We start from the raw sequence: 26,860 nt of genomic DNA, 5'->3' as shown, positions 1-26,860 counted from the left end.
GGCCAGATCCTCAAGCAGACATCCACAGTAGGCATGAAGAATTGCCCTGTCCTAAATGCCAGGAGTGCCTCTGCTGAGAAATACCAGGAGGGATGAGTGCTGTGGGATGAAGGAGGCAGAGGTCAGTGGGGGTTCTGGAGAAGTCCCTTCTGGGTGGTATGAATCCAGGAGGCTCCCTGAAGGAGGTGTCATTTGTGCTGAGCCTTGAAGGATGGGCTAAAACGTGGAGATTGGATGGGAGTAGGAGGAAGGGAGATAGGACGGGATGACCTGGCAGAGGGAACTTTCTGCAGGAACCCAGAGTTCCCTCCTTGAGAACCTCAGTCTGGATCCAAGATGAGCTGGTGGGTGGGGGGCACCTCCCTCCGGAGGAAGGGGTGGGCTGCGTGGGACAGGCACTTTGGCTCAGATTTTAACATGGACCACAGCGTCGCCCTTACCTCTCCATGAACCCGTTTGATGTAAGGGCTCAGAGAGGCTAAGTAACTGTTCGGCGTCACCTGTGACCTTCTCCCCAGTGTTCCTTCTTCTGGTGGCTGCGGGAAGCACATGGTTCCCATTTCTTTTCCTGATCCTGGAGATTTGGGGCAAATGCTATTTCAGATTTTCCTTTGGGTCAGAGGGCCTTCATTGCTATTTTCTCCAGATGCTTTGCTTTTCCAGTGGCTCCTCCTCTTTGGACCGGGTTGAAGAACCCGGATGTGGGGTGCGGGGTGGCCTGGCTCGGTGGTGCCGCAGCTGCTGTCACCCAGCTTCTGTGCCTTCTTTCCTCGAAGTTGAGGCATCTGCGCTTCCCTTTTGGAATGGACTTTTCTTCTTTCAGGCTGTGCTTGTTACCTTACTGACCTGCTAATAATATGTGACCTGTTGTGTCTGGCTTCTTTCATTGAGCCTGATATGTTCAGGGTTCGTCAGAGTTGTAGAATGTATCAGCGCTTCCTTTCTGTGGCTGAATAGTATTCCCTTGTGTGGATACACCATGTTTTGTTTATCCATTCATCCGTTGATGGACATTTGGGTTGTTTCCTTCATAAGGGCTTCTTAAGGCCAGTGTGTCCATTCCTCTGCCTTGGCAGCCCCCAATTAATAACCCTCTGGGCATAAGACATTATTTGTCACTCTGTTTGCAGAGAGGGTGATGGAAGGATGGTTCTGTGAAATCAACTGGGGACCAGCTTCCCGGAGCAAGGTTTTCAGGACTCCCTTAATTTCACCGCCACCTGCCCCTCCACAAGAACCCTAGCTCCCTTTCTAAGCCCACTGCCTCCCGGGTCGAGTCACAGGTATCATGTGTGATTTTCAGAGACAGTCTGGATTTCATTCAGTTCCATTCTTTTCAGTGATGACGATTTGTTAAATGTAGGTCCCCGTGTGATTTTATTTTACGTATTTTGTGAGACTTTTTCCAGGTAAGTAAATCCACAAAGTAGAGAGAGCCTCACCAGACAGATGGTGCCCTAACTCCGTGCCTGGGCGTGGAGTCAGCTCCGTCTGTCCCGATAGCTTTGCCAGAAATGCCCACATGGACCGGACATGGAGCAGCGGGAAAATGGAGCCAGGAGGGGGACCCAGAAACGACCAGACCCTCAGCCCCTTCTGATTGACCAGGGGATGGTGGAGCTCAGAGAGGAAGGGAAAACGTGGTCTTTTCAGAGCGTTGACTAGGAGGTGAGCTGTGTGCTGGGCACCGTCATACAGAAGACGGACCTTGGGGACCACCCGCTAGGTGAGCTGAGGTGGCTCCATTTTACGGAAGGGAAAACCGGCGCTCAGGTCCCCTGGGGTCCTGACATACCTTCGGGTCCTGCACCCTGTGTTTCCCTTGGCCTCCTTATGCTGGCCGGGAAGCCCATTTTCTCATGCGGTAGAACCCACGTTCTCCAGGATGTTGTGGCGCAGAAATAATTTCCAAATGGTTTTGCTCTCTGAAAAATAAGATTTTGAATGATTCTTTTTTCTTTCTTCTCTGATTGGATCGCTTCCTCAAGAAAACCAAGAAACAGAGCCTATTGAAAAGGAGGTGGGTGCCCCTTGACCTCGTAGGGAAGCCCTCTGGCCCTGGCCTTCCCCGGCGGGGGATGTCACTGACCAAAATGGGGACGGGATTATTTTAGCCGCCAGTGTTTTCCGTTTCAGTCATGTTTGTAGTGTTGCCACCAAATTTTTTTCTCCAATTATGAAACATTTTAAGCATAGAGAAAAGCCAAAGTTCTGTTTTGTTTTATGTTGTTTGACTGGCTGGTTTTTTTGGAAGGCTGGAAGGAGGCCCAGGAGGTGACGGAAACAGGGCAGAGCAGGGCGCTGCGTTGTACTTAGCGATGGCCCTGGAACCGTCATGATCTTTCACTGAACCCATACTTCTCGGGGGGGCTGGTGACAAGCCCTGCCCTGGGAACTGAGGAACGCTGGGACTTGATCCCTGTCCCCAAGAAGCTCCCAGCAAGTGGTTTGTGAACTGTCGGGGTGCGCTTTGGAAGAGGTAAACAATTCTAGCCATTTTTTCCTTTTGAAAAGGAGAGAAAGAAAACTGGAAGTGTCTGTGTTGCGCCCCCACCCCCATCCCATCCTGAAAGCTGCTGAGCAACTATTTTTGTGTTGTCTCTTTTTATCCTGTTGCCTTCTGTAAATAGTTGAGAGATGGCAGTTGCAGAGATAAAAATGCTAATTCTAACCTGGCGAGGAGAGACGATGGTCCCCCAAGAAAATGCCCCTCTCCCCAGGCCAAAGTCTTGCCCCGCTGCCCACATGGCTTGGGCATGAGACAGGAAGTGAGTGAGTGGGGAAGAGGACTTGTGGGTGGTGCCCAAGAGAAGCCTCTGCTGGAGAAGTTTAAATGGGGAACCAGTGGTTGGGGTAGGGGCAGGGTGTGGAGGAAAGGACGCCTCCCTTATGGGTCTTTTTAGGTTTTTATTCGGATTTTGCCTTCAAGGCCTCTGGGGCAAAGAGATTTTATTTAGATTCATTTCAACGGTTCTCTCGCCCTCTGGGTCCAGGAGTGGGGCACAGGGTTGGACCCGCAGAGCCGGCTCCCAGCCCCTCCTTGCCCCTGGCTGGGGGTGCTTTGTGCTGGAGGCTGGGGAGGGAGGGAGCGAGAGTTAGCATCTCCTCCAAGTGGCAGGGAAGAAGGAGGGAGAAGGGCTGTGGGTGGGCAAGGCCCGGATGCCTGTGGAGGCCGAGCCAGCCCCCTCTATCTCTGACGTGCCAAGCTGCAGAATGTCGAAGTCAAAGTCTTTTTCTTTTCATTATAAATTGAAAATTCCAGTTGTTTCTCTACCTCTTCCTTCGGTTCAGTGAAAGACTGGGGGGGGGATTCAGTGGGAGAAGAGGAAGGAAGCAAGATGGTTCCGACCTCCCTTTTCTAGATAACCCCCCACACCCACACCCACACCTTCACACTTCCTTGCTCTTCAAGTCAGGGCCACCAGTGCACACCTGGCCTTTGATACCTGGCTGCTCTCTCTGCCATCCTTCACTACTGACGGACTCGAGACCCTAAAGATGTGGAGTTTCTTGCTCCGTAAGCATCCAGGGCGGCAGGGGACACTATTGGGCTGCAGGGGTCAGGACGCCTGCTTCTCGCCCTGGCCTTGCCTCGAACTTGCTGGACTGCCTCCGAGAGGTCCTCTCACCTCCCTGGGTCCGAGCGACTCCCTCTGCAGCCCTGGTGCATGGCTTATGGAAGCCATGTGAGAGCATGCACGAGCTCTTACGACACAAGTGAGGCAGCGTGCAAAATTATATGCATGCTGTTTTTAATTTTATAAAAAGTGTTGCACGTGGACGGGGGTTAGAGAGGAAGATGAAAAGAGTTAAGTTAGTGTGGTCAGATTAGAGATGAAAAAATTTTGTTTTCATGGAAATTAAAGCCAGTCAAGGAGCATGAACTTGACAGGTGCTGAAGTGCTTTCTTGGCAACAGCTTCCATTTGGGGAGCACTCGCTGCGTGCAGGGGCCTGTGTGGTAGGCAGCATTGTTATCCCCAAGGTCACATGCTAAGGAGAAGGGGGGGTGCCCCTGATCACGTGTTCCACCTCTTTGGAGCCTGTGATTTCACACCTGTGCCCTCCCAAACTGTGTGATTGTGCACGAGTCCCTCGCACTCCCTGTGCCTCAGTTTCCTCACGGTGAAATAAGCGTGATGATGGTGCCTAACTCATAAGGTTATTAGGATGATAGAATGAGGCAATACACGCACAGTGCTTGGGATAGTGCCTGGCACTTGGTGAGCACTGAGGATGGCGAGCCGGCAGCCATTCCTGCGTCTGCGGCTACTCTGGCTGCTGCAACTATGAGGCAATCCTTGTGTCGAAAGTGCTGGTCAGTTTCTTCCCTTTACTCTGTCCTATTCCTCAGCCCTGCCCTTGCTTGATTTTTTTCTTTAAAAAAACAAAAGGACTTTGGAAGTTCTGGTCTCTGCCTGACTGTCAAGGTGAAGGCTGTGCAGGTTGCCAGAGGACTTGCAGCTGCCTAATAATTTTGCCTGGTTGGGAGCCTTACGGTGTAGAGAGCTTAGGGAAGAAGTTTTTCTGTTACTCAGCTCTGTGATTCTGTCAGTCAGGACCCTTGGGTGTAAGTGACAGAAAAGCAGTCGCAAACTAAGTTAAGCAAAAATGGGAATTTATTAGGTCATGTAGTTAAAAATTCCTGGGGTATGTGGGCTTCAGGCGTGGCTGCATCCAGGTACCCAAACAATGTCTCCAGCCTCAGTTCTTCTCCATCTGTTGTCTCTCTTCTCTCTCTCTGTCAACTTCATTTTAAGGCAGTATTCTCCCCAGCCCCTGGTAACTGTAGAAGTAGATACTCATTGCTGTGCATTTCACAGAAAGAGACATTCTTCTCAATACTTCCGCAAAATCCTAGAATAGGACTTGGTAGACTGACTTGGGTCACACATCTACTCTTGAATGAGTCAATTGACCAGAGCAATTGATGTCCAGTTGACCAGGCTTGATTCATATGGTAACCCCTGAAGCTGGTGGTGTGGACATCTCCGTGGAGTCACCTTTCGCACAGAAGGTTAGGTTCCCAGACATAAATTGGGCTGCTGTTCTCAAACTGAAGGAACATAGATTCTAGGTAAGCTAAAGAAAGCATCTGACCTTCTGAGCAGCCTTGGGAATAGTGAAATAAAGTGACCTCTATCCAATATTTATTGAGGGCCAGCAGTGTTCCAGAAAGTTCTAGGTCCTGGAGTTCAGCAGTAAACAAGAAAGGCAAAGGCATAGCTTTCACAAGTTTGGTCAAGTTGATATCACTGTGCCTGAATCCTCTGCATTTCTTTTCTGAGCACCATAAGGCACCGTGCCTTCACACTGTCCCCCTAACACAGGAAGATTAGCCCTGAGCTAACTACTGCCAATCCCCCTCTTTTTGCTGAGGAAGACTGGCCCTGAGCTAACATCCATGCCCATCTTCCTCTACTTTTTTTAATATGTGGGACGCCTACCACAACATGGCTTTTGCCAAGTGGTACCATGTCTGTACCTGGGATCCAAACCCCGGTGAACCCCAGGCCACCGAGAAGCAGAACATGTGAACTTAACTGCTGCGCCACCAGGCCGGCCCCGAGCCTTTGTTTCCATATTGGTGAAATAAAATGGTTGGAGCAGGTGACCACTGATGTGTGCCCTTTTTAGCACTAACATTTGATGAGTCTCAAAGGAGGGCCCGTAGGGGTATAGTAGGTCCTGGGATGTGGAAAAGGGAGGGCATGTAATGCCGCACTCAGCCTGCCCTTGGCATTGGGGAGGCAGTGGGGAATGGTGAGGACTGTGGCATGCTGGCGAGTGTATCTCATGTTCAGAGCTGCCCAAGTTGCTGCCAGGAGAGAACACAGGCCCAGTGCCATCAGAGTGTCCAGTTCTTCAAGACACTCTGGAAATTTTTATTTTTATCTGAAATCTCCCAGCTCTAAAATGTTGGCATGTCATTCAAATGGTTTTAAACACAATGTAGGCCAAGCAAAATACATCAGTGGCCGGATGTCACCCAAGAGTCACCATTTGCCACCTTTTTGCTTGAGGGCCTGTGATGGGGTGGGTCTGTGCACTCTAAAGGGAGAGCCTTTGTCTCTGAGGAGACAGTCAGTTTCAGTGACTCCAAACTGGTTCAAGGAGAGACAGTCCTAAGAGTTGATGTCACTCAATCTGATAAGACTGCTTGGCTGGGCCACGGCCCCGAGTCTGGAATATTCCAACTGGCGTCCAGCCTCAGTGCTGCGTCGGCTGGTACAGCTGAGCCTCCCGGGTCTCCCACTCAGGCCTTGGGGGCTCCTCCGAATCCCTGGCCTCCGAGGCAGCAGCCTCTCTGGTTGGGTGGGGAGCTGTGTTCCTTTGCCAGGACTGGCGTGATGACATCCCACAAAACGGGCGACTTCAACCACGGAAGTGTATTCTCTGACAGTTCTGGAGGCCAGGAGTCCCCGAGCGAGGTGCGGGCAGGGCTGGTTCCTTCTGAGGGCCCTGAGGGAGAACCTGTGCCCTGCCTGTCTCCCGGCGTTGGTGGCTTGCTGGCCATCTTTGGCGTTCCTTGGCCCATAGGTGCGGTACCTGGATCTCTGCCTTCGTGTTCTCTTGGCGTTCTCCCTGTGTGCGGCTCTGTCTCTGGGTCCAAGTTTCCCCTTTTTATAAGGATACCAGTCACATTGGATCAGGGCCCATCGTAGTGACCTCGTTGTGCTTATAGAGTCACTTGTGTGCCTATTTTTAAGAAATCACATCTGTTTATCCCGCACATAGTAGGTCCTCAGCAATTACTTGTTGAAGAACAAATGGGTGAGTGAATTTCCTTTAGGACCTCCCTGGGCCTCAGTTTCCCCACATGAGAGAGGAGGCGGCTGGCTAAGCCTATCATCTCAGGGAGGACATTGTCCCTGTCCCTGGCAGGATCCTCACAGCTATTTTGGGCGATTTTGGCCCCTTTGTTGTCTCATGGTGCCTGGGACCTCAGGGGACCCTTTGCAGGGTGTGTCTCGGTGTGGGCATGTCCCTGGCATGCTGCAGCTCCCGCGGTGGCTCTGCATTTGGTGAGCAGGCGCCGGCTGGAACCTGCCCCCAGGAAATGGGAACGCGTTTCCTAGAGGCCTGTGCCACTTGGCTTCCTGGCAGAGGAAGGAGCGCTTCCCTTCATCCTGGCCCCAGCCGGTCCATCTGCTCCAGGAAGGGTCTGGTGGGTCAGCTGAGCCACCCTGCGAGAGGGGATGGGGGGGAGCCCGGGCTGCTGGCCAGGGTGTGGGGGAGGCCTCGGGGCAGGGGAGGGACCCCGGGTGGAGGCAGGAGGCTCAGAGGAAAAGGCTCTTGACATTTTGTCAAACCCACGCAGCTCTGCAGAAAGGTCTTCTTACTCTGGGGCCCCCTGAAATCAAATGCTTAGCTGTCCCTCCCTCTCGGAGGGCCTGTGAGTCTCAAATGACCAGGGCAGAGCAGTTAGCCATGCTTGGTGCATGGTACATGCTCAGTTGGATGCTAGCTATTGCTGTTATGCAAACCATTGTCCCTCTGTGTGATTTTTTTTATTCCTGGGATGAATGTTGGTAACTTTCATCAGACCCTTAAAGGGCCTGTGACCTCATAGGGTCTGTGACCCCAAAACTGTTCAGAATGCTGGCTCAGACTCTGTAGGGGTCAATGGTGGAAGATCTTCCATCAGGCTGAATGGCTGAGACCTTGCCTGCCAGGCCTCGCTGCAGACCTGGGGCATCCAGGTAGCTTTGAGGCGCTGAGGTCTGTGTCCCAGGGGGCTGTCTTTCTTGAGACCTGGACACACCTGCCCCTCCAGCACAGAGGCCCCCTCGGTCCCAGCTGGCGCATTTCTCCTCTCCGCCCTCCTCCAGACCTCAAGGGCCAAGGCCCAGGCCAGATGCCAGCTTGTCAAGGAGACTGATTAAAAACAGCTTTGCTGGGGGCGGATGGCTTGATGTCCTTGGCCTGGAGTGGGGATCGATAAGCAATTGTTTTTCTGTTGGCAACAAAGAAAATTCTCCATTAACTTTCTCGGATGCTGCCAGACTACTTTTCTTTTCAGGAACTCTGTAGCCCTGTCAGAGGTGGCTCTGGGAGGGAGGACGGGCCGCTGGAGCCGCTCCCTGGCCCTGGGGAAGGCAGGCCCACACCACCGGGGCTGGTGGAACACACACAAGAAGAGGAACATTCTGGAATACAACCCGGCAGGTAGCCGGCATTCAGTAGGTATTTGTTGAAAGAATAGCTTTCTGAGCACTTAACCATGAGCCAGACATGATATTGAGTGCTTAGCTCATTCAATCCTCATGGCTACCTGGTGAGTGTCCATTTTGTAGATGAGAAAACCGAGGCTGAGAGAGGCTGAGTCACTTGTCCACTGAGGGCCCAAGCAGTCATCCTTCAGGGGCCCTGCCTATCCCCTCCTGGGAGATGAGGATCATAAAAAGGCTATGCAAAGTCACAGAGAACGCTGAACTTGGGTCGTGTATTCTTTCACTGACGGGGAGGGCAAGACAGGAACACAGTTTAGGATTTCTTTCTCAGACGCAGTAAGGGGGGATAGAGGATTAGGAGATGGGACCGCCTCTGACTTCTATCATGGTTACAGTTATTTTCTTTCTTTTAAAAATTCATCTCTGGGGCCTAGCCCAGTGGCTGAGTGGTTAAAGTTCCATGCATTCCTCTTCAGTGGCCCGGGATTGCGGGTTCAGATCCCAGGCGTGGCCCTACTCCACTCACCAGCCATGCCGCAAAGAAAATAGATAAAAATATAGGAAGATTGGCACAGATGTTAGCTCAGGGCTAATCTTCCTCACCAAAAGAAAAAAGAAAAGAAAAGAAAAGAAAAAATTCATTTCTGAATGGTTACTGTTTGCACATGGTACAAAAATAAAAGTAAATACAGTAAAAGTAGGTTCCTCCCACCCTGTCCTCCCACTTCCAGTTGTTTTGTCATGAGGCCATTGTTACCATTTTCTTGAGTACCTTTCCAGAAATATGCTATCCATGTGCAACTATGTATACATGTTTGGCTCCCGCCCCCCCCCCCCCCCCCCCCCCCCCCCCCGCCCATGGGCAGCACACTAATGCTTAAATTATTTTCCATGTAACAATGTGTCTTGGAGGTAATTCACATTAGTATGTGTAGAGTCATCTCTTTTCAAATAGAGGCATGGTTTTCTCCTGGGATACGTGTACCTCATTTTATTTACTCAGTCCCCTTGGATGATCATTTCAGACCACACTACCAAAATGATCTTGTACATACATCATTTTTTACGTATAAAATTGTTTGTAGAATAAACACTCAGGCGTGGAACTGCTAAGTCAAAAGTATGTGCATTTGGAATTTTGTTAGATATTTGTGAATTTCCCTACATAAGGATGGTACCATTCGTACTCCCCATGGCCTCACCAAAATAGTGCTATTATTATATATTTTTGTCTTTGCCAATCTGATAGTTGAAAAAAAGTTTCATGGTAGTTTTATTATTATTATTTTCTTAATTTTGGTAAAATATATATAACATAAAATTGGCCATTGTAACCATTTTTAGGTGTACAATTCAGTGGCATTAACTAAATTCACAATGTTGTGTAGCCGTCACCACTATCTATTTCCAGAACTCTTCATCACCCCAAACAGAAACTCTGTACCCCTTAAACAGCGACTCCCCTCTCCCCCAGCCCCTGCTAACTTCTACTTTAACCTTCCGTCTCTATGAATAAGTGGAATCATACATTTGTCCTTTAATATCTAGCTTGTTTCGCTTAGCGTGTTTTCAAGGCTCATCCGTGTTGTAGCATGTGTCAGAGGTGAATAACATCCTATCGTATGGCTAGACCACATTCTGTTTATCCCTTCATCTGTTGATGGACACGTGGTTGTTTCCAGTTTTTGGCTCTTGTGAATAGGCTGCTGTGGACATGGGTGTCTGAGTATCTGTTTGAATCACTGCTGTCAGTTCTTTCGGATAAATACCTGAGAGAGCAATTGCTGGGTCAAACTTAAATTCTACGTTTACGTTTCTGAGGACCTGCCAAACCATTTCATTGTAGTTTGAATTTGCACTTTTCTTACTATACTCGAGGCTGGGCATCTCGTCACATGACTAGGTTCTTTGTCATCCCTTTACAGTGAACTCTGTGTTCATAAACGGTGCCCGTGTCCAGGCTGGGACACTGTGCTTATTTCCTTAGTGCCTTTCCCATTGGTCTCTCTCTGCTCCACAAGAGCAAGGACCCCATCAGCCTACGTCACTGTGCGAATTGCCTGACGTAGAAGCTGTGCCATAAATACTTCTTGCAGGACTGTCCCAAAAGGGCAAGTGGAATTTGTCTGTCCCTCAGCCAGGTTCCCTGGGGAGCACAGGCTTTCTGCTCCCATCTGTACCCGCCTCTCTTCTCCCTCACTGCCACCCAGTGTCATTGAGAGATATAACTTTATTCATTCATAAAATCTCTCTACTCGGCACTCACGGCTTTCCTGGCACCTTCGTGATGTGGGTGATCAGCATGGAGCCGCCACCATCCACATCCTCAGATGTACTCCCTGAATTCCAGCGGCACCTGTGACATTTGTCCAGTAGAATTTGTCAAACACATGAACCAAAGGTTAATATTCTGTCCCAGAGACGGAAGGAATTGACAGTCTAAGGGACTGAGTCAGTTATTTTTTCTTTTAAATTCACATAACATAAAATTAACGATTTAAAAATGTACAATTCGTGGGGTGGCCCAGTGGCGCACTGGTTAAGTTCCCACGTTCCGCTTCGGCAGCCTGGGGTTCGCCGGTTCGGATCCTGGGTGCGGACATGGCACCACTTGGCAGGCCATGCTGTGATAGGCGTCCCACGTATAAAGTAGAGGAAGATGGGCATGGGATGTCAGCTCAGGGCCAGTCTTCCTCAACAAAAAGAGGAGGATTGGCAGAAGATGTTAGCTCAGGGCTAATCTTCCTTAAAAAAAAAAAAATTCAGTGTCATTTGGTACATTTCCAGTGTTGTGCAACCACCACTTTCATCTAGTTCCACAACATTTTCATCACCCCAAAGGGGAACTCTATACCCATTAGCGGTCACTCCCCCATGCCCCCAACACCTCCCCAGTCTTAGGCAACAACTAAGCTACTTTCTGCCTCTATAGATTTGCCTATTCTAGAAACTGCATATAAATAAAATCACACATATGTGACCTTCTGGCTCTGGCTTCCTTCACTTAGCATGTAGTTTTGAGGTTCATCCAGATTGTAGCAGGTGTCAGTACCTCATTCCTTTTTATGGCTGAATCATATTCCATTGTGTGGATGGACCACATTTTGCTCCTCCATTCCCGTGGTAGACGTGGAGGTTGTTTCCCCTTTTGGCTTTCGTGAATAGTGCTGTTTGGGTGTATACCTAGGAAGAGAATTGCTGGGTCATATGGTGATCATCTGTTTAATTTTTTGAGGAACCACCAAGCTGTTTGACGTCAGCCTTTTTGACCTCATGTTTGCCTCATGTCTGGCGACACCAGCTGGGGGCTGAACTAGGAAAACTTTCGATAATAGATATGTCGAGCCCGGCTCCTCAGACAGCGCAGACTGCCCTCACTCACGCTCTCGGGCGCCTGCCTGTCCTTTCTCTGTGTGACCCCGACCCGACCCCCCTCCTCGGTTGAGAACCATTGGCCTGAGGCCAGGCCAGGAGACCGGACTGCTGTGCGCGGGCTTTGCTGTAGGAGTCCTTGGACAAATTCCTTTCTTTCTTTCAAGCCTTGGTTTCGCCATTTACAAAAGGGGGAGTATAATAGCCAACCGATAACCTAGGGTGCTTGTGAGATTATGTCGACGTGTGGAAGATGTTTTGTAAAGTGCTGTCTGGGTCATTGCCATTGTGAAGCAATGTAGGCCAGAGGTTGCCATGTGGAACTATTTCATTTGGCCTGCCCAGCACTTAAAAATATTTGAAATAATTGCTAATTTAAAAAAAAAATGAAGCCATCTCACCTAACATCTTGGATTTAGGGCTTCTCTTGGAAAAAAAAAAAAAAAAGGGAAAGCCAGGCAATAGCAGGCCGGGATCCCTGCTGAGCAGCAGTTGGCTTGAGCTGAGCAGCTGCTGTGGCTTAGCCAGCGTAGGGCTCTGTTTGGGGTGTTTTGTTTAAAAAAATTTTTTAATTGCTTTTTCTCTCCAAATCCCCCCAGTACGTAGTTGTATATTTTAGTTGTGGGTCCTTCCACTTGTGGCCTGTGGGACACCACCTCAGCACAGCCTGATGAGCCGTGCCATGTCCGCACCCAGGATCCGAACCCAGGATCCAAACCCGTGAAACCCTAGGCGGCAGAAGCAGAGCCCACAAACTTAGCCACGGGACTGGCCCCTGTTTTGGGGTTTTCTCCTACTTGGTTCCTACAGGAATTGAGTTTGGACTCTAGTTAAGAGTGTGAGGAGGGGCTTTTAAAATAAGGAAACGTAGAGGATGCTCTTCTGTACGACTGAGAGCAGATCCCATATTTGGCAAGATTGTTTTGAGGACTCAGCCCGAGGGCAGCAGGAGAGGCCCCTTCGCTGGCCCTGCCCGCAGGCTGGGGCGGCTGACCCCCCCTCTCTCTGCAGGTGTCCGCTGCCGGATGGGACTGCCCCGGTGTGTCCGCGAGGGGTGAGGCCCGCACCGCACCATGTCATCATGCGTCTCTAGCCAGCTGAGCAGCGACCGGGCCGCCCCCCAGGATGAGCTGGGGGGCGGGGGCGGCAGCAGCAGCGAAGGCCAGAAGCCCTGTGAAGCCCTGCGGGGCCTCTCGTCCCTGAGCATCCGCCTGGGCATGGAGTCCTTCATCGTGGTCACCGAGTGTGAGCCGGGCTGTGCTGTGGACCGTGGCTTGGCCCGGGACCGGCCACTGGAGGCTGATGGCCGAGAGGTCCCCCTCGATGCCTCCGGGTCCCAGTCCCGGCCCCACTTCTCCGGTCGCAAGCTCTCCCTGCAGGAGCGGTCCCAGCTGGACGCGAACGGCCGCTGCGTGCACCCGGGCCTGCCCCCGTCACCCGTCGGCTCCCCGCAGTCGTCCCCGCGGCTGCCCCGGCGGCCCACGGTGGAGTCCCACCACGTCTCCATCACCGGCATGCAGGTGCGTGAGCCGGCGCCCCCGGGGCCCGCGCGTCTCCGCGTGGGGTCGGCCCGGAAGGATTGCAGTGCACCCAGTTGATCTGGGAGGTGACCCCAGGAAGTCTGGGAAGAAGTCGGCAAAGGGCGTGCGATGGTGCGGGTTCCCACCGTGGGCAGCTGGGCTTCATCTCCGGGACCCCGTGAGACAGCGGAGAGCCTGAGCCCCAGAGTTATCCCACCCGGGGCCGAGGGAGCACGGCCCTTCACCCCTCCTCCCGCAGTCACTGGGAGGCCCGGGTGGGCGGGGCGGCTGCGGAGCCAGAGTGAGCCCCCAGCGGGGAGACGCAGGTGCCGGCGGCTCTGGAACGGGGATGGCCGGTCAGCGAGAGGCCCCCGGCCTGAGAGCTGGCCCCCTGGCTGGGTGCGCACCGGACACTGCACTCAGGGCGCTGTGTGCGTTCTCATCCCATCCGCACCGTAACCTTAAGGGAGGGAGGGAGGTTAGAACTCACCTCCCCGCCAGGGTTCCCAGGGCCCCGAGTGACCCCGCGTGACCTGCTTCTTTTCCCGCCTTCCTGTGACTCTCAGGGCTGAGTCCACACCCACTTCCGTAGGCTTCTCAGATATCCGAGCTCCCTCCCTCCCTTAGCCTTGACTCTTGCTGTCCAGTCTCCCTGGAACCTCCCCCATCTTTGCAAGGCCACCTCCATCTGATGCCCAGGTCTCAACTCAGATGTCGTCTCCTCTGAAAGGCCTCTGGGACCACCCTCTAAGCAGCCCTGGGTCCCCAGCCCCTCTCTGGCCTGTTACCCTGTTGACTTTTCTTCCCAGTGCTCACCACCATCTGATTATGTGTGTGTGTAAGTTGTGTGCTGCCTGTCTCCCCCAGCTGGGATGGAAGCTCTGTGGGAATAGTCTATTCCACCACCATCCCCAGCTCCTAGCAGGGTGCCTGGTGCATAGTAGGAGCTTGAAAATATTTGTTGAAAGAATGAACGAATTGAATTGGGAGCAGCCTGGAAATCAGGAATGGCTTTCTTAGGAGACTGATGTTTCGCTGAATTTTCAGGGCTAGGTAGAATTTTCAGGGCTAGGTAGAATTTTCATAATTGGAGATGGGTACACAGAGAATTCACTGCAGGGGGAGTACACAGCATGAACAAAGGCCCAGAGGTAGAAGGCATGATACGGGGGAAAGGGCAGTCAGGGATTCAGTTAGCTAGAGTATGGGGCCCATAATGGGAGCTACTGTGGCAACAGGGCTAGAGGGAGAGATTGGGTTTATATCAATCAATATCAATAGAGAAACAAAGGAGCCCCTCCCCGCCCCCCTGACAACAGTGGCTTTAACACAATAGGGCTTATTTATCATGTAAAATAAATCTGGAGCTAGGCATTTGAGACTGGTTAGCCTCATGGTCTCAAGATGGCTGCTGTGGCTCTAGTCTTCACAGCTCCATTCCAGGCAGAAAGAAGGAGCAGGGAAGAAGCGCAAAATGTGTCTGGCTCCTAAGTCAGTCTTCTTTCTTGGAAGCTCTACCCAACAACTTCTACCTACCTCCCACTAGCCAGAACTCAGTCACGTGGCCACCCCAAGCTGTAAGAGAGGCTGTGAAATGCAGTCTTCTAGCCCAGAACATTGCCCCCAGAGTTCCGTTAAAAGGAAGGAAGGGGAGACTGGTATTTGATGGGCAACTAGGTGCTCTGCGAAGGTCAGAGCTTTAGAGGGCCTCGAAGGCCAGGCTTGGAGTCAGGATTTGCCCCTGGAAGCCGCAGGGAGCTGGGGCTGACATGGTCAGAGTGGACCCTTGAAAGCTGAATTTAGCAGTGTGTAGGGGTTGGATTAGAAGGCAGTGAGAGCCCCCAGGACAGCTCCACAGTGTCCCCTTCTGCCTGTCATTTCCCTCCAGGACTCAGGGGGATAAAAGCGACACTGGAGAGAAACATTTGAAACAACCTAAAATGTCCACCAGTGAGGGGCGGGCTCTGCGTGCCGTGGAGACACACGGACAGCAGAGACACGCGGACCTGCTCTGTGTGTACGTTCTGACACGGAGCTGTCTCCAGGGACACTGTTGAGTGAGAAAAGGAAGTTGAGAAATGATGTAGTGTGACACCATTTATGTCTCTCCAAACCCCATCCCCAAACAGTGCCCTGTATTTTCCCCGGGTGCGTGTGTGTGCATCTGCACAGAAAAGGGCCTGGGTGTGTATACGCCAAGCTGACAGCAAGGTCTGGGGAGAGGGTTAGAATTGGGAGAGGCAGTTAAGGGAAGTTTTGGGCTTATCTGTCACACTTGAAGTTTTCTCTCGTGTTTCTTTTCCCAGTTTTACTTCTTGTGATATTCTCCCCCTAACTATATTGAGGTATAATTCATTTCAAATGTACGATAATATGGTCAGCTTTGATGTATGTATATCTGCAAAACCATCACCCCAGTCAAGGTCGCGGGCATTTCCAGCACATGCAATGATGCAGCCCTCTCCCCGCTTTCCCTTTCCCAAGTACCCACTGACCTGCTTTTTAATAGATTAATTTGCAAGTTTTAGAATTTTGTATAAGCGGAATCATTTAGTGTGCACACTTTTTTAGCTCAGCTCCTTTCACAGCACAATGATTTTGACCTTTATTCATGTTGTTGCATCTGCTAGTAATTCATTCCTTTTTACTGCTAGATAGTATTCCATTGTATGGGTGTGCCACGGTTTGTTTATCCATTTACATGTTGATTTGTTTCTAGCTTTTGACTGTTACAAATAAAGCTATTATGAGCTTTTGTATACAAGTCTTTGCTGGACACGTGTTTTCATTTCTCTTGGGTAAATACCTAGGAGTAGAGTGGCTGGGTCGTATGGTAAGAAACTGCCAAACTCTTTTCTAAAGAGGCTGCACCATTTTAAATTCCTCCCAGCAGTGTATGAATGTTTTATCTGCCCTACATTCTGACAACACTTGGTTTGGTCAGTCTTCTTGGTTTTACCAATTAATGGGTGTGGTTTTAATTTACATTTCCCCTCGATTAATGATGTTGAGCTTCTTTTCATGTGCTTATTGATCATTTGTATATCTTCTTTGGAGAAATGTCTTTTCAAATCTTTTGCCTATTTTTTAATTGGGTTGTCTTCTTAATTTGTTGTAAGAGTTCTTTATATATTCTGGATACCAGTCTTTTCTCTGATATATGTGTTACAAATAGTTTTTTTCAGTCTGTAGTTTGCCTTTCATTTTCTTAATAGTGTCTTGAAGAGAAAAATTTTAATTTTCTTGAAGTTCAGTTTATCGTTTGTTTCCTTTTATGTTTTATACTTTTTGTGTATTGTCTCAGAAACCTTTGTCTGTCTCAAGGTCACACAGATTTTCTCTTGTGTCACTTTATGTTTTCACAGAAGAACATAGTCATAGATTACTTGTTTAATTTAAAATTAACTTCTAGGAGCCCGCCCGGTGGCGTAGTAGTTAAGTTCATGTGCTCCGCTTCTGTGGCCTGGGGTTCACAGGTTCAGATCCTGGCCTGGACCTAGCACTGCTCATCAAGCCACGCTGTGGTGGCATCCCACACACAAAATAGAGGAAGATTGGCACAGATGTTAGCTCAGTGACAATCTTCCTCAGCAAAAAGAAGAAGATTGGCAATAGATGTTAGCTCAGGGCCAATCTTCCTCACACACACACACACACACAAAAATAAAATTAAATTAACTTTTAAAAGTGGGCACAACCTTTTAAAAAGTGGGCATTAAAAGAGTACATACTATTTGATTACGTTTTTACAGAGTACAAAAGCTGAGGTGTTAGGAGTCAGGATGGTGGTTGCTGTGGAGAGGAGCCAGTGACTGGGAGATGCTTCTGGGCAGCTGGGAATGCTCTCTTTCTTGACTTGGGTCCTGGTTGCATGTTTGTTTAGTTTGTGAAAAATGTATCTGGCTGCAAACTGACAATTTGTGTTCTGTGTGTTTCTACTTACTTTCCAGGATTGTGTACAGCTGAACCAGTACACACTGAAGGATGAAATTGGAAAGGTAAATATGCCAGGAGCCAGGCTGGTTTTCCATGCCTATCAAGGATGTCTGAGAAACTATGGAGGGAACCCACTAGAGGTGGGAGTGGGAGGTGAGGCTTTGGAGACAAGGCTATAGGGGAGAGTTTTGCCATTCATGGTCCATTTATTTTGTTTTATTTTTATACTGTCATATTAATACGTTTCTGCAAAAGCTCAGAAAGTTTAGAGAAATCACGTATCATCATGGTGATGGTTACATCCTCCCTAATTAGTGTTAGTTTTTCCCCCTCTCAGGTATTCTCACTTCTATTTTTGCTATTGTTTCAGCCAATGAGCAGTGTCATTGCAGGGGTCAGAAACTCAAATGCCAATAGAGAAGAAGTGAGTAATAGAAATGACTAATGCAGGATAGGTGTATAGTAGGGAGTGGTGAGGACTGTGGCAAACTGTTCACATACAGAAATGAGGGCTCCATATCTTCTCATTTTTTCAAAAGAAGCTGGGAATCTGGATTTTTATATTCAATCTTTCTGTTTTTAAATGTTGGCAACTAATTCAAACTTTGTGAAAACTGCAGGTCCGACAGAATACTATTTCAGGGCAAATTCGGCCAATGAGCTATTGGTTTGCAACCTCTGTATGAGGGTCCTCATTTTACCAATCATAATTTCTGGATAGTGTGTCATGGGCATCTCCCTTTATCCAGGGCTCCTATGGCGTGGTCAAGTTGGCCTACAATGAAAATGACAATACCTACTATGTAAGTATCCACATCCCCCTCCCACCCCCATCCTTGTCCCTTGTCCAGAGGAAAAGCCTCCTGTCCAGCACTTGGCTTCCTGGACGGTTTTCTTAGCTGTTGTCTCATTTTGTTCTTGGATCATGTCCAATTTGTGCACTAGGAAGGAAGTAGTGTTCCCATTTTACAGATGGGGAAATGGGGAAGCAAAGTGATTGGCTCAGGAGGAAAATGAGTAAATCCAGCAATGTCTCATATCCTTGCTCCGGCTGCCATTTCTGCATCCTCCATAGCACCGGTAGCAGGTGGAAGTGAGACAAATTGCCCTTATAGCTGAGGCTCCAGCCTCAGTCCAATGTGGGTTCAAATCCTGGCTGTCCCATGTGAGAACTGTGCGTTCTTGGGCAAGTGACATAACTGCTGAACCTCAGTTTCCCCATGGGCAAAATAGCCAGTCATACCCCTTCCTGCCCATCACTCCAGCTCACTCATGTCTTGATTCAGTGGTAGCGAGTCCTAAGGCTCGTGATCCCCCAGCTTGGAGAGCTGACCTGGAACCTTGGAAGCACCCTTAGGGCTGGAGGGGCCCCGGGAGTTCAGCCTCCACACGACCTGTAGCTTCTTGACCCACTCTGATGACGAAGTGCTTACTACGTTGTCCTCAGGCGGCCAGCGCACCAAGAGCTGGGGCAGGCCTATGCGTGGAGCGAGCTCTCCCTCCACCCTCCTCTCCATTTTAATCAGGATGTGGGGTCTTTTCTCCCACAGGCGATGAAGGTGCTGTCCAAAAAGAAGCTGATAAGACAGGCGGGCTTTCCACGTGAGTTTGGTGGGCCAGGGCTTTGCTCTTAGGTGCAGGGGCTGGGGCAAGACAGAAGATTCCACTGAATGGTGTCTCCTACAAAGAGTGCCCTGGGTGGGTGACCCAAAGACAGCACTGGGCCTCCTGCTGAGGTTTTTAATTCATTTTCATTAAAAAAAATTTATTGAAGTAATATAGGTATCAAGTCAAAAAATCCATTAAAGGAAAACAGTTTGACAGTTCCTCAAAATGTTAAACATGGAGTTACCATATGACCTAGCAAATCTACTTGTAGGTCTATGTACCCAAGAGAATTGAAAACATCTGTTCACACAAAAGCTGGTACACAAGTGTTCAAAGCAGCACTATTCATAATAGGCAAAAAGTGGAAACCACCTAAATGTCAGTGGATGAGTGGATAAATAAAAGGTGGTCTGTCTATCCAATGGAATATTATTCAGCCACAAAAAGGAATGGAGTATTGATATAAGACCTTGAAACATTATGCTAAGTGAAAGAAACCGGACATAAAAGATCACATCTTGTATGATTCTGCTTATATGAAATGTCCAGAATAGATAAATCCATTGAGACAGCAGATTAGTGGTTTCCCGGGGGCTGGGAGTAAGAGGGAGTGGGAGGTGACTGTTAATAGGTATGGGTTTTTTTTGGGAAGCCATGAAAATGTTCTAGAATTATATAGTGGTGATGGTTGTGCAACCTTGTGAATGTACTAAAAACCATTGAATTATACATTTTAAAATGATGAATTAAAGAAATTTAAATACCACAAGGCATTACACTTGTATCTACAAAAAAAAAAAAGGCAAAAGACCAGGAGGACTTAGAAAGGAAGACAAATTCCTTGCTATACTCCTCCCTCTCCCTACAGGCAGCCCCCACTGTTAGCTCTTTTTGTGGCTGGTAATTACTCTGTGTGGTCAGATGATAGACCTGTGGGTGAGCATATCTGAGGCTGCTCCAGCATGAGCTCCCTGTCAGCAGTGCAGGGAAAAATGTATTCTTGGACCAAAAAGAGAAAGTCAATAAGGAAAAACATAAACCCCATCTTAGCACCCAACCCTGGTTTATCCTGCTTATCCGAACTCTGAGCCAGATAATATCCTTGTGCTGTTATTTGTTATCTATTTTTGACATTTTCTTCTGACTTCCTTTGAGGACAGCTTAACCCACTCCTTACCTCCCTTTCCCCAATCAGGCAATGTTGTGTTACTACACTTGTCACTTTCTTCCTTGTTCCAGCAGGTGTAGCGAGTGGCAAGTATCCTTTCCTTGAACTTATCTTTCCTCTTTTTCTATCCCACTTATGACACCTGATCTTGCTTTTACTTTTCCAAGGCTGACACATCTACGTTCAGTTCTGTTCATCACGGTTAGATCCTTACATGTAGTGTGTGACGTGAGTGTCTTGACTGTGGGCCTCTCCATCCCCGACCTGTTGACTCTTAGTCACTGCAGGGCCAAGCTGGGAATTGATTACGTCTCCCTTTTGTCATAGTCTTTTGTATTTTTCTCTCATTGGCTTTTCCTTCTTTTCCTATCTCTGACCTCATTTGATATCTCTACTATTTCCATGAGTTAAGGAGATGAGGGGAAATGTTTTTGTCTATCTTATGGAGTGGGAAACCTGAGCCCCAGAGAGGGGAAGTGATTCATGCTCCCTGGGATGTTGAGATTGCCACACAGACCGCAGACTTCTTTTTCTCACATCTCAATGTATTCCTGATTTTCACTGAGGCCTGGGGCATGCGATGGGAAGGAGGGGATTAACAGAGGGCTGAGCAAGGGGCTGGGTCTCTGGTCTCACTGATTTCCAGCAGCAGAGGAGACAGATGAGAAAAAGGATGTGTAAAGCCCCTGGTAGCATCAGCTACTCTAGCCCTGCTGAGACCCTTCCCTTTCAGTTGTCCTACCTGTAGCTGCGATCTGCAGGGGAAAATCTCTTTGCCCTGACCCTGGATGGTTCATGTCTCCTTCAGGTCGCCCTCCACCCCGAGGCACCCGGCCAGCCCCAGGGGGCTGCATCCAGCCCAGGGGCCCCATTGAGCAGGTATACCAGGAAATCGCCATCCTCAAGAAGTTGGACCACCCCAACGTGGTGAAGCTGGTGGAGGTGAGGTGGGGGGACATGGAGGAAGGTGGGAAGAAGGGTCCAGCCCTGCCTCTGTTATTAATGAAATGTCATACCACTAGTCTCCAGGGACAGCCATGTCACCTCAAACAGCTCATTGCAGGGCTGAGTAGTAATTGCTGCAGGCTCCTTCCTCCCTGTTATTTCATGTAATCCTCACTCTTCTCTAAGACTATTTATTACTCTCATTTTACAGATGAAGAAATTGAGAGTCAGAGGGATACTGAGGGTGCACTTCACCCATTTCTGTCTCTTTGGAGCTGGTTCACTTTCTACTACACCTATGTGTAATAACACAAAAGCAGCCATACACAAGTAAACAAATGGGCTGTGCTGTGTTCAAATAAAACTTTATTTACAAAAACAGGCAGAGGGCCGTATTTGGCCTCCACACTGTGGTTTGCCAACCCCTGCTCTAGAAGAGCAGTTCTCATACTTTTTGGTCTCAGGACCCTTTATGCTCTTAAAAATTATTGAAGACCCCAAGAAGCTTTTGTTTGTTTGGGTTACATTTGTTAATATTTACCACATTAGAATTTAAAACTGAGAAATCTAAATGTTATTTATTAGTCCATTTAAAAACAACAATAATCGTACTACATATTAACATAAGTGGTATGTTTTTATGAAAAATAACTTTTCTGAAACAAAAAATATAGTGAGAAGGATGGCATAGAATTTACCTTTTTGCAAATTTGTTATTGTTGTTAATGTCTGTCTTAATGGAAGACGGCTGAATTCTCGGATCTGCTTCTGCATTCAACCTATTGTGAAATCCCATGTCGTGGTTTCTGGAACACCTCTGTATAGTAGCAGAGAATGGGAGTGAAAAAGGAAAATATTGTCTTAGTGTTAAAGGGAAAATAGTTTTGATCTTATGGACTCTTTCAAAGCATCTTGGGGACCCCCAGAAGTCCCCAGACTTCGTTTGGCGCACCTCTGGTCTAGATGACAAGGGTTTGTAAACTGTGTATGATAAAGTACTTTATTGGTTGTGTGTTCAAAGTGCTGTGGGCGTGCGGAATGGGAGCAACCAGCCCAGCCTGACGGGGCGGGAGAAGGCCTCTCAGGGGAGGTGATGTTTGAGATGACCTTGGTTGTTCCTTGGATGGAGAAGACAGGGAAGGAATAGGGAAGGGCATCACAGGGGAAGGAACAGCATGTGCAAAGGGCTGGAGGCCGCTATTTGGGGGTTACATCCCTGCCTTTGGTAGATATGAGGGTTAGCAGCCATGACTTGCCTAGGGCCCATCAGGTGGAGAACTCTAGGTGGGCCAGGCCTTGGGTCTGATTCTACTCCGCAGAGCAGGGCTTTGGGCACAGGGCTCCAGGTTGGCTGCCCTGGGCCTCTGCCTAGAGTGCATCCCTTTCTCATGGCTCTTGTTCCGTGGATCTTGGGTGGCTGGGGAAGGCAAATTTGATGTGGGAAGAGGTGAGAGGGCCAGTCTACCTGAGAAGCCTGCCTTTGTTTCTCCCCAAACAAGAGAGATGGTGGCTGCAGGCCATCTCCACCTGTCACGCTGAGTTTCACACTCTCAACTCACTGCTGCTTGAGTTGGCCATCTTGGAGGAAGCCCAAGAGCGCTTGGTTAGCCAGCGGCTCTGGATCCTGGCGGGATCTCCCTTCTCCCCGCTGCCCTGTGGCCTGTGACCTCTCCACCCAACAAGACCGTTTGCCGGCCTGCCTGTCTGTGCATTCATCAGACATTTCCTGAGCTCCTGCCATGTGCCTAGTCCTGTGCAGGGCACCATGGAGGCAACTGAGGTGGATCCGCCTGCCACCTGCCCTTGGGAGAGAGGGAGAAAGTGTGATAAAGCGAAAGCAGGAGGGCCGTGAGAGAGGGCGAGAGAGGAAGTGCTGGGGCGATTCCAGGCAGGGAGACGTCATTTCCTGGGCAGCAGGGAATGGGGGCACTTCATGGAGGAGTCCATAGAGCCCAGACAGGGTTTGAATTTTCACCCTGAGGATCAGTCCATTGTCTCCTAGGAGACAGGCGGGATTCTTAGTAAAGCTGAGACATTTCCCAGGGGAGGAATTTTTGTAACCTTCCCTTTTGTAACCTCCTTTCTGGGTGTTTTGGACCCTTGAGGATTGGGCTAGAAGGTGCCTATTTTCCAGATGGCCATTTGGATCACACCCTCTGGGTTCTCTCCAGTGCCCTTCATCTTAACTGGGAAAAACAGCGGAAAGCACAGCCCTCCCCTCGGCGATGCAGGCATGCGGATGCTGCTTCCTCTCTGCTCATATCTGTTCTCTCTCTTCCTCTCCCCTGCTCCTTATCGCCTGCCTGTTCCGTGGGGCTGCGCCAACAGGTCCTGGATGACCCCAATGAGGACCATCTGTACATGGGTAAGAGAGCCCTTGCCTTCCGCTGCCCTCGCTCTGGCAGCTGCCAAAGCCCAGGGGCCCTCTCGAGGCACCCTCTGTCCCTGGCCTCTCGCACCAAGGACAGCTTCCCCTTTTGCGCTCTAGCTGGGCCCCACAGGGAGCCACAGAGAAGGCCATACCCCTGGTTTGAAGCAGGAGGTGGAAGCGTGTTCTTGCTGGGCCTTTATCTGGATGGCCTATTCATTCATTTGTGAACGCTTATTGAGCACCTACTGTATGTTGGGCACGTTCTAGACACTAAGGATGCAGTGATGAGTAGGAAAGACAAGGCCCCTGCTCTTATGAAGCTGTTATTCTAGTCGGGCAAGACAGATAGTCAACAACTAAATAAACTGGATCATCAACTTCGGATAGATGTTCTGAAGATGATTAAACCGAGCAATGTGAGAGAGAGAGATGGAGGGGCCATTTCAGATAAGAGGTGACCATTCGGCACCTGAGTGGTAAGGACACAGCCCGGTTACATCTGGGGAAGAGCATTCCAGGCAGAGGGAACAGCAGGTGCAAAGACCCTGAGGCTGGTGAGAGCTTAGCATGTTTGAGAAAAATATGGCTGGAGCAGAGTAAACTAAGGAAGTGAGTGGGGATGAGGATGGACCTGAGAGGTCGTGGTGGGGCATTTGAGTCTTAGGGGGCCATTGAAGGATCTGGGCACTGCACATGGAAATGGAAGGACTCAGGTGTGTCCTCAGACACATCATTTTTTTTAAATGGTGAGGACATGAGGCAGCCCTCAGTCAGCTCTCAGCATAAGTGCTGATGAGGGAAGGAAGGGCAGGACTAATTCAAAACTGGACAGCGGACTGTCAGGCCCAGGAATGTCTGATTGACAGGTCACATGTCCCGGTAACGTCTGGCTTCGGTGGGTGTTCAGACGAGCCTGCGCATTCGAGCGAGTACAAACGACAGCAGAGAGGGGTATCAAGGAGATGAGGGAAGTGGACATGGCCAAGCTCAGTCTAGAATCCAGAAGTCTCCTGGATGAGCAAAGGGATGATCCTTTGCTGCACAAGGACTGATTGATCATAAAGGAATGGGTCTGGTTTGAAAATAGAGCTCAGAGCTCAATTTCCCCTAAAATAGTTGCTGTGGTTCTGTTCTGAGGATGCTGTTGTTGTGCAGGACATTTTATTTCCCCCCAGGGTATTATTGTGAAAAATGCTAAGCCTACAGAAAAGTCGAAAGAACAGTACAGTAAATCCCTGTATACCTACCACCCGTATCCAACAGTTAGTAACTTTTTGTCATATTTGCTTTATCAGTCTAGCTGCCCACCCATCCATTTCTCTGTTTTTTTATTGCTGAACCGTCCAAAAGGAGCAGACGTCTTGACATGTCAGCCCCTAACCCCTCAGCGTGCATCTCATAATAAGGACATTCTCCTATAGGACCGCAGGACATTGTCACATCTGAAAAAGTTACTGCCGCTTCCTCGAGAGCATCTAGTGTGCAGTCCAAATTCAAATTTTAGAACTTTTAAAACCTTCCCTTAGAAACAATTTAGAAGCGACACAGTAAATAACATCAGGTATGTTAACTTAAAAAAATTTTGAGACAAGGAAACATTGTAAAAATGTGAACATTACAGAATCACAGTATTTCTCAAAATGCGGTACCACCCCCACTTTGCATCTGCGAGATGATGTTAGGTGAGATATGGACAAACATTAAAAAAAAAATTTTAGATTTGATTTACCATTGTATAGGAAAAACTGTCACCAGCACAACACTCAACTCATGATTTCATGGATATCATTACCTACAATAAGGCTAAAAACTTGAGTTGATTTCAAGAAAAATATGAGACAAATAATACTTTACCTGGTTTATAGATATGGCCAGATTATAAACATGGCAGGCAAATGAGAGAAGTTTGGGGAAATACAGCAGAAGTCACAAAATGTAGATCGTTTTGGGCACAGAATGGCATCCCCCGCATAATTACCACCCTTGGGGCCCCGGACCTGACTCTGCATGGCTTTGTTTCTGAGGTGGTTGTTTGTTCATTCGACAAACATCACAGTTTGTTGGGCCCTGTTGTAGCTTCTTCAGGGAACAAAACTCAAAGCTCCCTGCCCTCAGGGTACTTTCTTGCTGTGGTGAGGACAGACAGACACACTCAGCGATGTGTCTGCTTGGGTCTTAAGCGTAGGCCTCAAGGGGACGACACCATGGGGAAAAGCAAACCTGAGCAGGCTGAGGGGAGCCAGGAGTTCCGAGTCAGGGGATTGGGAAATGGAGTGGCTCCTCGAGATGCCTCACTGAGGGGACGTTTGTGCAGGACGGTGGGAGCCGGGTGGCAGAGGGACTTTGCCTTGTGCTGAGCGGGAAGGCAGCCATTGGAGGGCTTTGAGCAGAGGAGTCAAATGCGTATGGAAAGAACATGCCCCAAGCTCCGAGGGGGAGGTGCCGAAGCCCTTTGAACCAGGCAGTTGCAGGGCCAGAGTTGTCCCTTCTCAGGCGGCCGTGTGGAAGGGAGCCGTGCTGACTTTCGGTCTGCAACTCCAGTGGTTTTGAAAATCTTTCCAGCCGCAGCCGTGTGTGGTGAGCCTGACCCTCAAACGGTCATGAACATGATCAGTATTTCTAGAGGTTACGACCTTCCTACCCACCGCTCAGCCCCGGGAGTGGTTAAGCTGTTAGTGACTGAAAACAGACCTGTTTCAACAGGCCGGCTTCTCTGGGCGGTGCTTGGGTGGGTGGGAGGAAGGTGCAGAAAGTCGGGAGGCAGCTCTTGAGAGACTGGAGGGGCTGGAGGGGCTGGAGGGGCTGGAGGGGCTGGAGCAGAGGCAGCCTGCGTGCCTGTCTGGGGAAGCCTTTCCCTTGGTGCTGCCGCCTTGGCTTCTGACCACAGGCTGAGGCCGTGGCGGATCTGCTCTGCCGCAGTCTTGCCCGAGCTGGTTGATGAACCTGAGGACAGGGAGGGGCCCCGGGGGAGTCAAGTTCCTTTTCTGGTCAGAACCTTTAAGTTTTCTTTTTGTCTGAGCAGGCGGCTCTTTGTCCTTGGGCACCTCAGCCCTTGGAGAGTTTTGAAACAACACTTTGGTTTCTTCCTTAAGAAACTCCAGTGTGGGGAGATGATTCCAGAACCACAGACAACTCCAAAGTTATTCTCCACTGGATTTTGAAATCCACTGTGCTATTTTCTCACTCCCTAAAGTGCAGCCTCATATTCCCAGTTATGTTTGTCTGAGCAGAACAAAATTAGAAGAACTATATCCCACGACCCAGCAGGTCCACTCCTAGCCATATACCCAGAAGAACTGAAAGCAGATATCCACACAAATACGCGCACGTGAATGCTGTCCACGCGTGCTCACAGCAGCAGTGCTCACAAGAGCCAGACTGTGGAGACACCCAAGTGTCCGTCAGCTGATGAATGGATAGTCAAAATGTGGCACATCCACACAGTGGAGTATGTTTCAGCCGTAAAAAGGAATAAAGTACTGATCCGTGATGCCACGCAGATGAACCTTGAAAACGTTATGCTAAGTGAAAAAAAGCCAGTCACAAAAGGTCACGTGTTGTGTCATTCCGTTTATATGAAATGTCCAGAAAAGGCAAATCCGTTGCAACAGCACTCAGAGGAGTGGTGGCCAGGGGCTGGGGAGGAGTTACGGGGAGTGACTGCTAATGGGGTTTCTTTTGGGGGGATGAAAATGTTCTGGAACTAGATAGAGGCGATGGTTGCACACACAATATTGTAAATACTAAACGCCACTGAATTATACACT

At 49.4% G+C, this 26,860-nt stretch overlaps 1 protein-coding gene and 1 long non-coding RNA gene across 35 annotated transcripts in view; one reads left to right on the top strand and one right to left on the bottom strand.

The window, feature by feature from the left end:
* Nucleotides 1-26,860, top strand: part of CAMKK2 (calcium/calmodulin dependent protein kinase kinase 2) — a 47,288-nt gene that overhangs the window by 2,112 nt on the left and 18,316 nt on the right. For 8 of the 34 annotated variants that reach the window (XM_070629033.1, XM_070629027.1, XM_070629026.1 and 5 more), the window contains exons 2-7: nucleotides 12,557-13,065; nucleotides 17,016-17,063; nucleotides 17,751-17,804; nucleotides 18,552-18,603; nucleotides 20,586-20,719; nucleotides 23,051-23,087. In XM_070629033.1, coding sequence (XP_070485134.1) covers nucleotides 12,619-13,065; nucleotides 17,016-17,063; nucleotides 17,751-17,804; nucleotides 18,552-18,603; nucleotides 20,586-20,719; nucleotides 23,051-23,087 — 772 coding nt within the window. In that variant the 5' untranslated portion in view covers nucleotides 12,557-12,618. Of the gene's footprint in view, nucleotides 1-1,407; nucleotides 1,727-1,988; nucleotides 2,021-2,249; nucleotides 2,480-8,022; nucleotides 8,183-11,488; nucleotides 11,675-12,556; nucleotides 13,066-17,015; nucleotides 17,064-17,750; nucleotides 17,805-18,551; nucleotides 18,604-20,585; nucleotides 20,720-23,050; nucleotides 23,088-26,860 lie in introns of those variants that run through there. The other 26 variants (XM_070629028.1, XM_070629018.1, XM_070629004.1 and 23 more) reach the window with 18 other exon arrangements.
* On the bottom strand, nucleotides 9,430-13,644 carry LOC139084746 (uncharacterized). Its single transcript, XR_011542430.1, has 3 exons — nucleotides 13,556-13,644; nucleotides 11,226-11,356; nucleotides 9,430-10,918 (listed from the first exon to the last, which is right to left on the bottom strand). It is a non-coding gene; the product is annotated as an uncharacterized lncRNA (long non-coding RNA).

This window comes from Equus przewalskii, chromosome 7, assembly GCF_037783145.1.
Source record: "Equus przewalskii isolate Varuska chromosome 7, EquPr2, whole genome shotgun sequence".
Taxonomy (NCBI): domain Eukaryota; kingdom Metazoa; phylum Chordata; class Mammalia; order Perissodactyla; family Equidae; genus Equus; species Equus przewalskii.
This window is presented reverse-complemented; position numbering and strand designations above follow the sequence as displayed.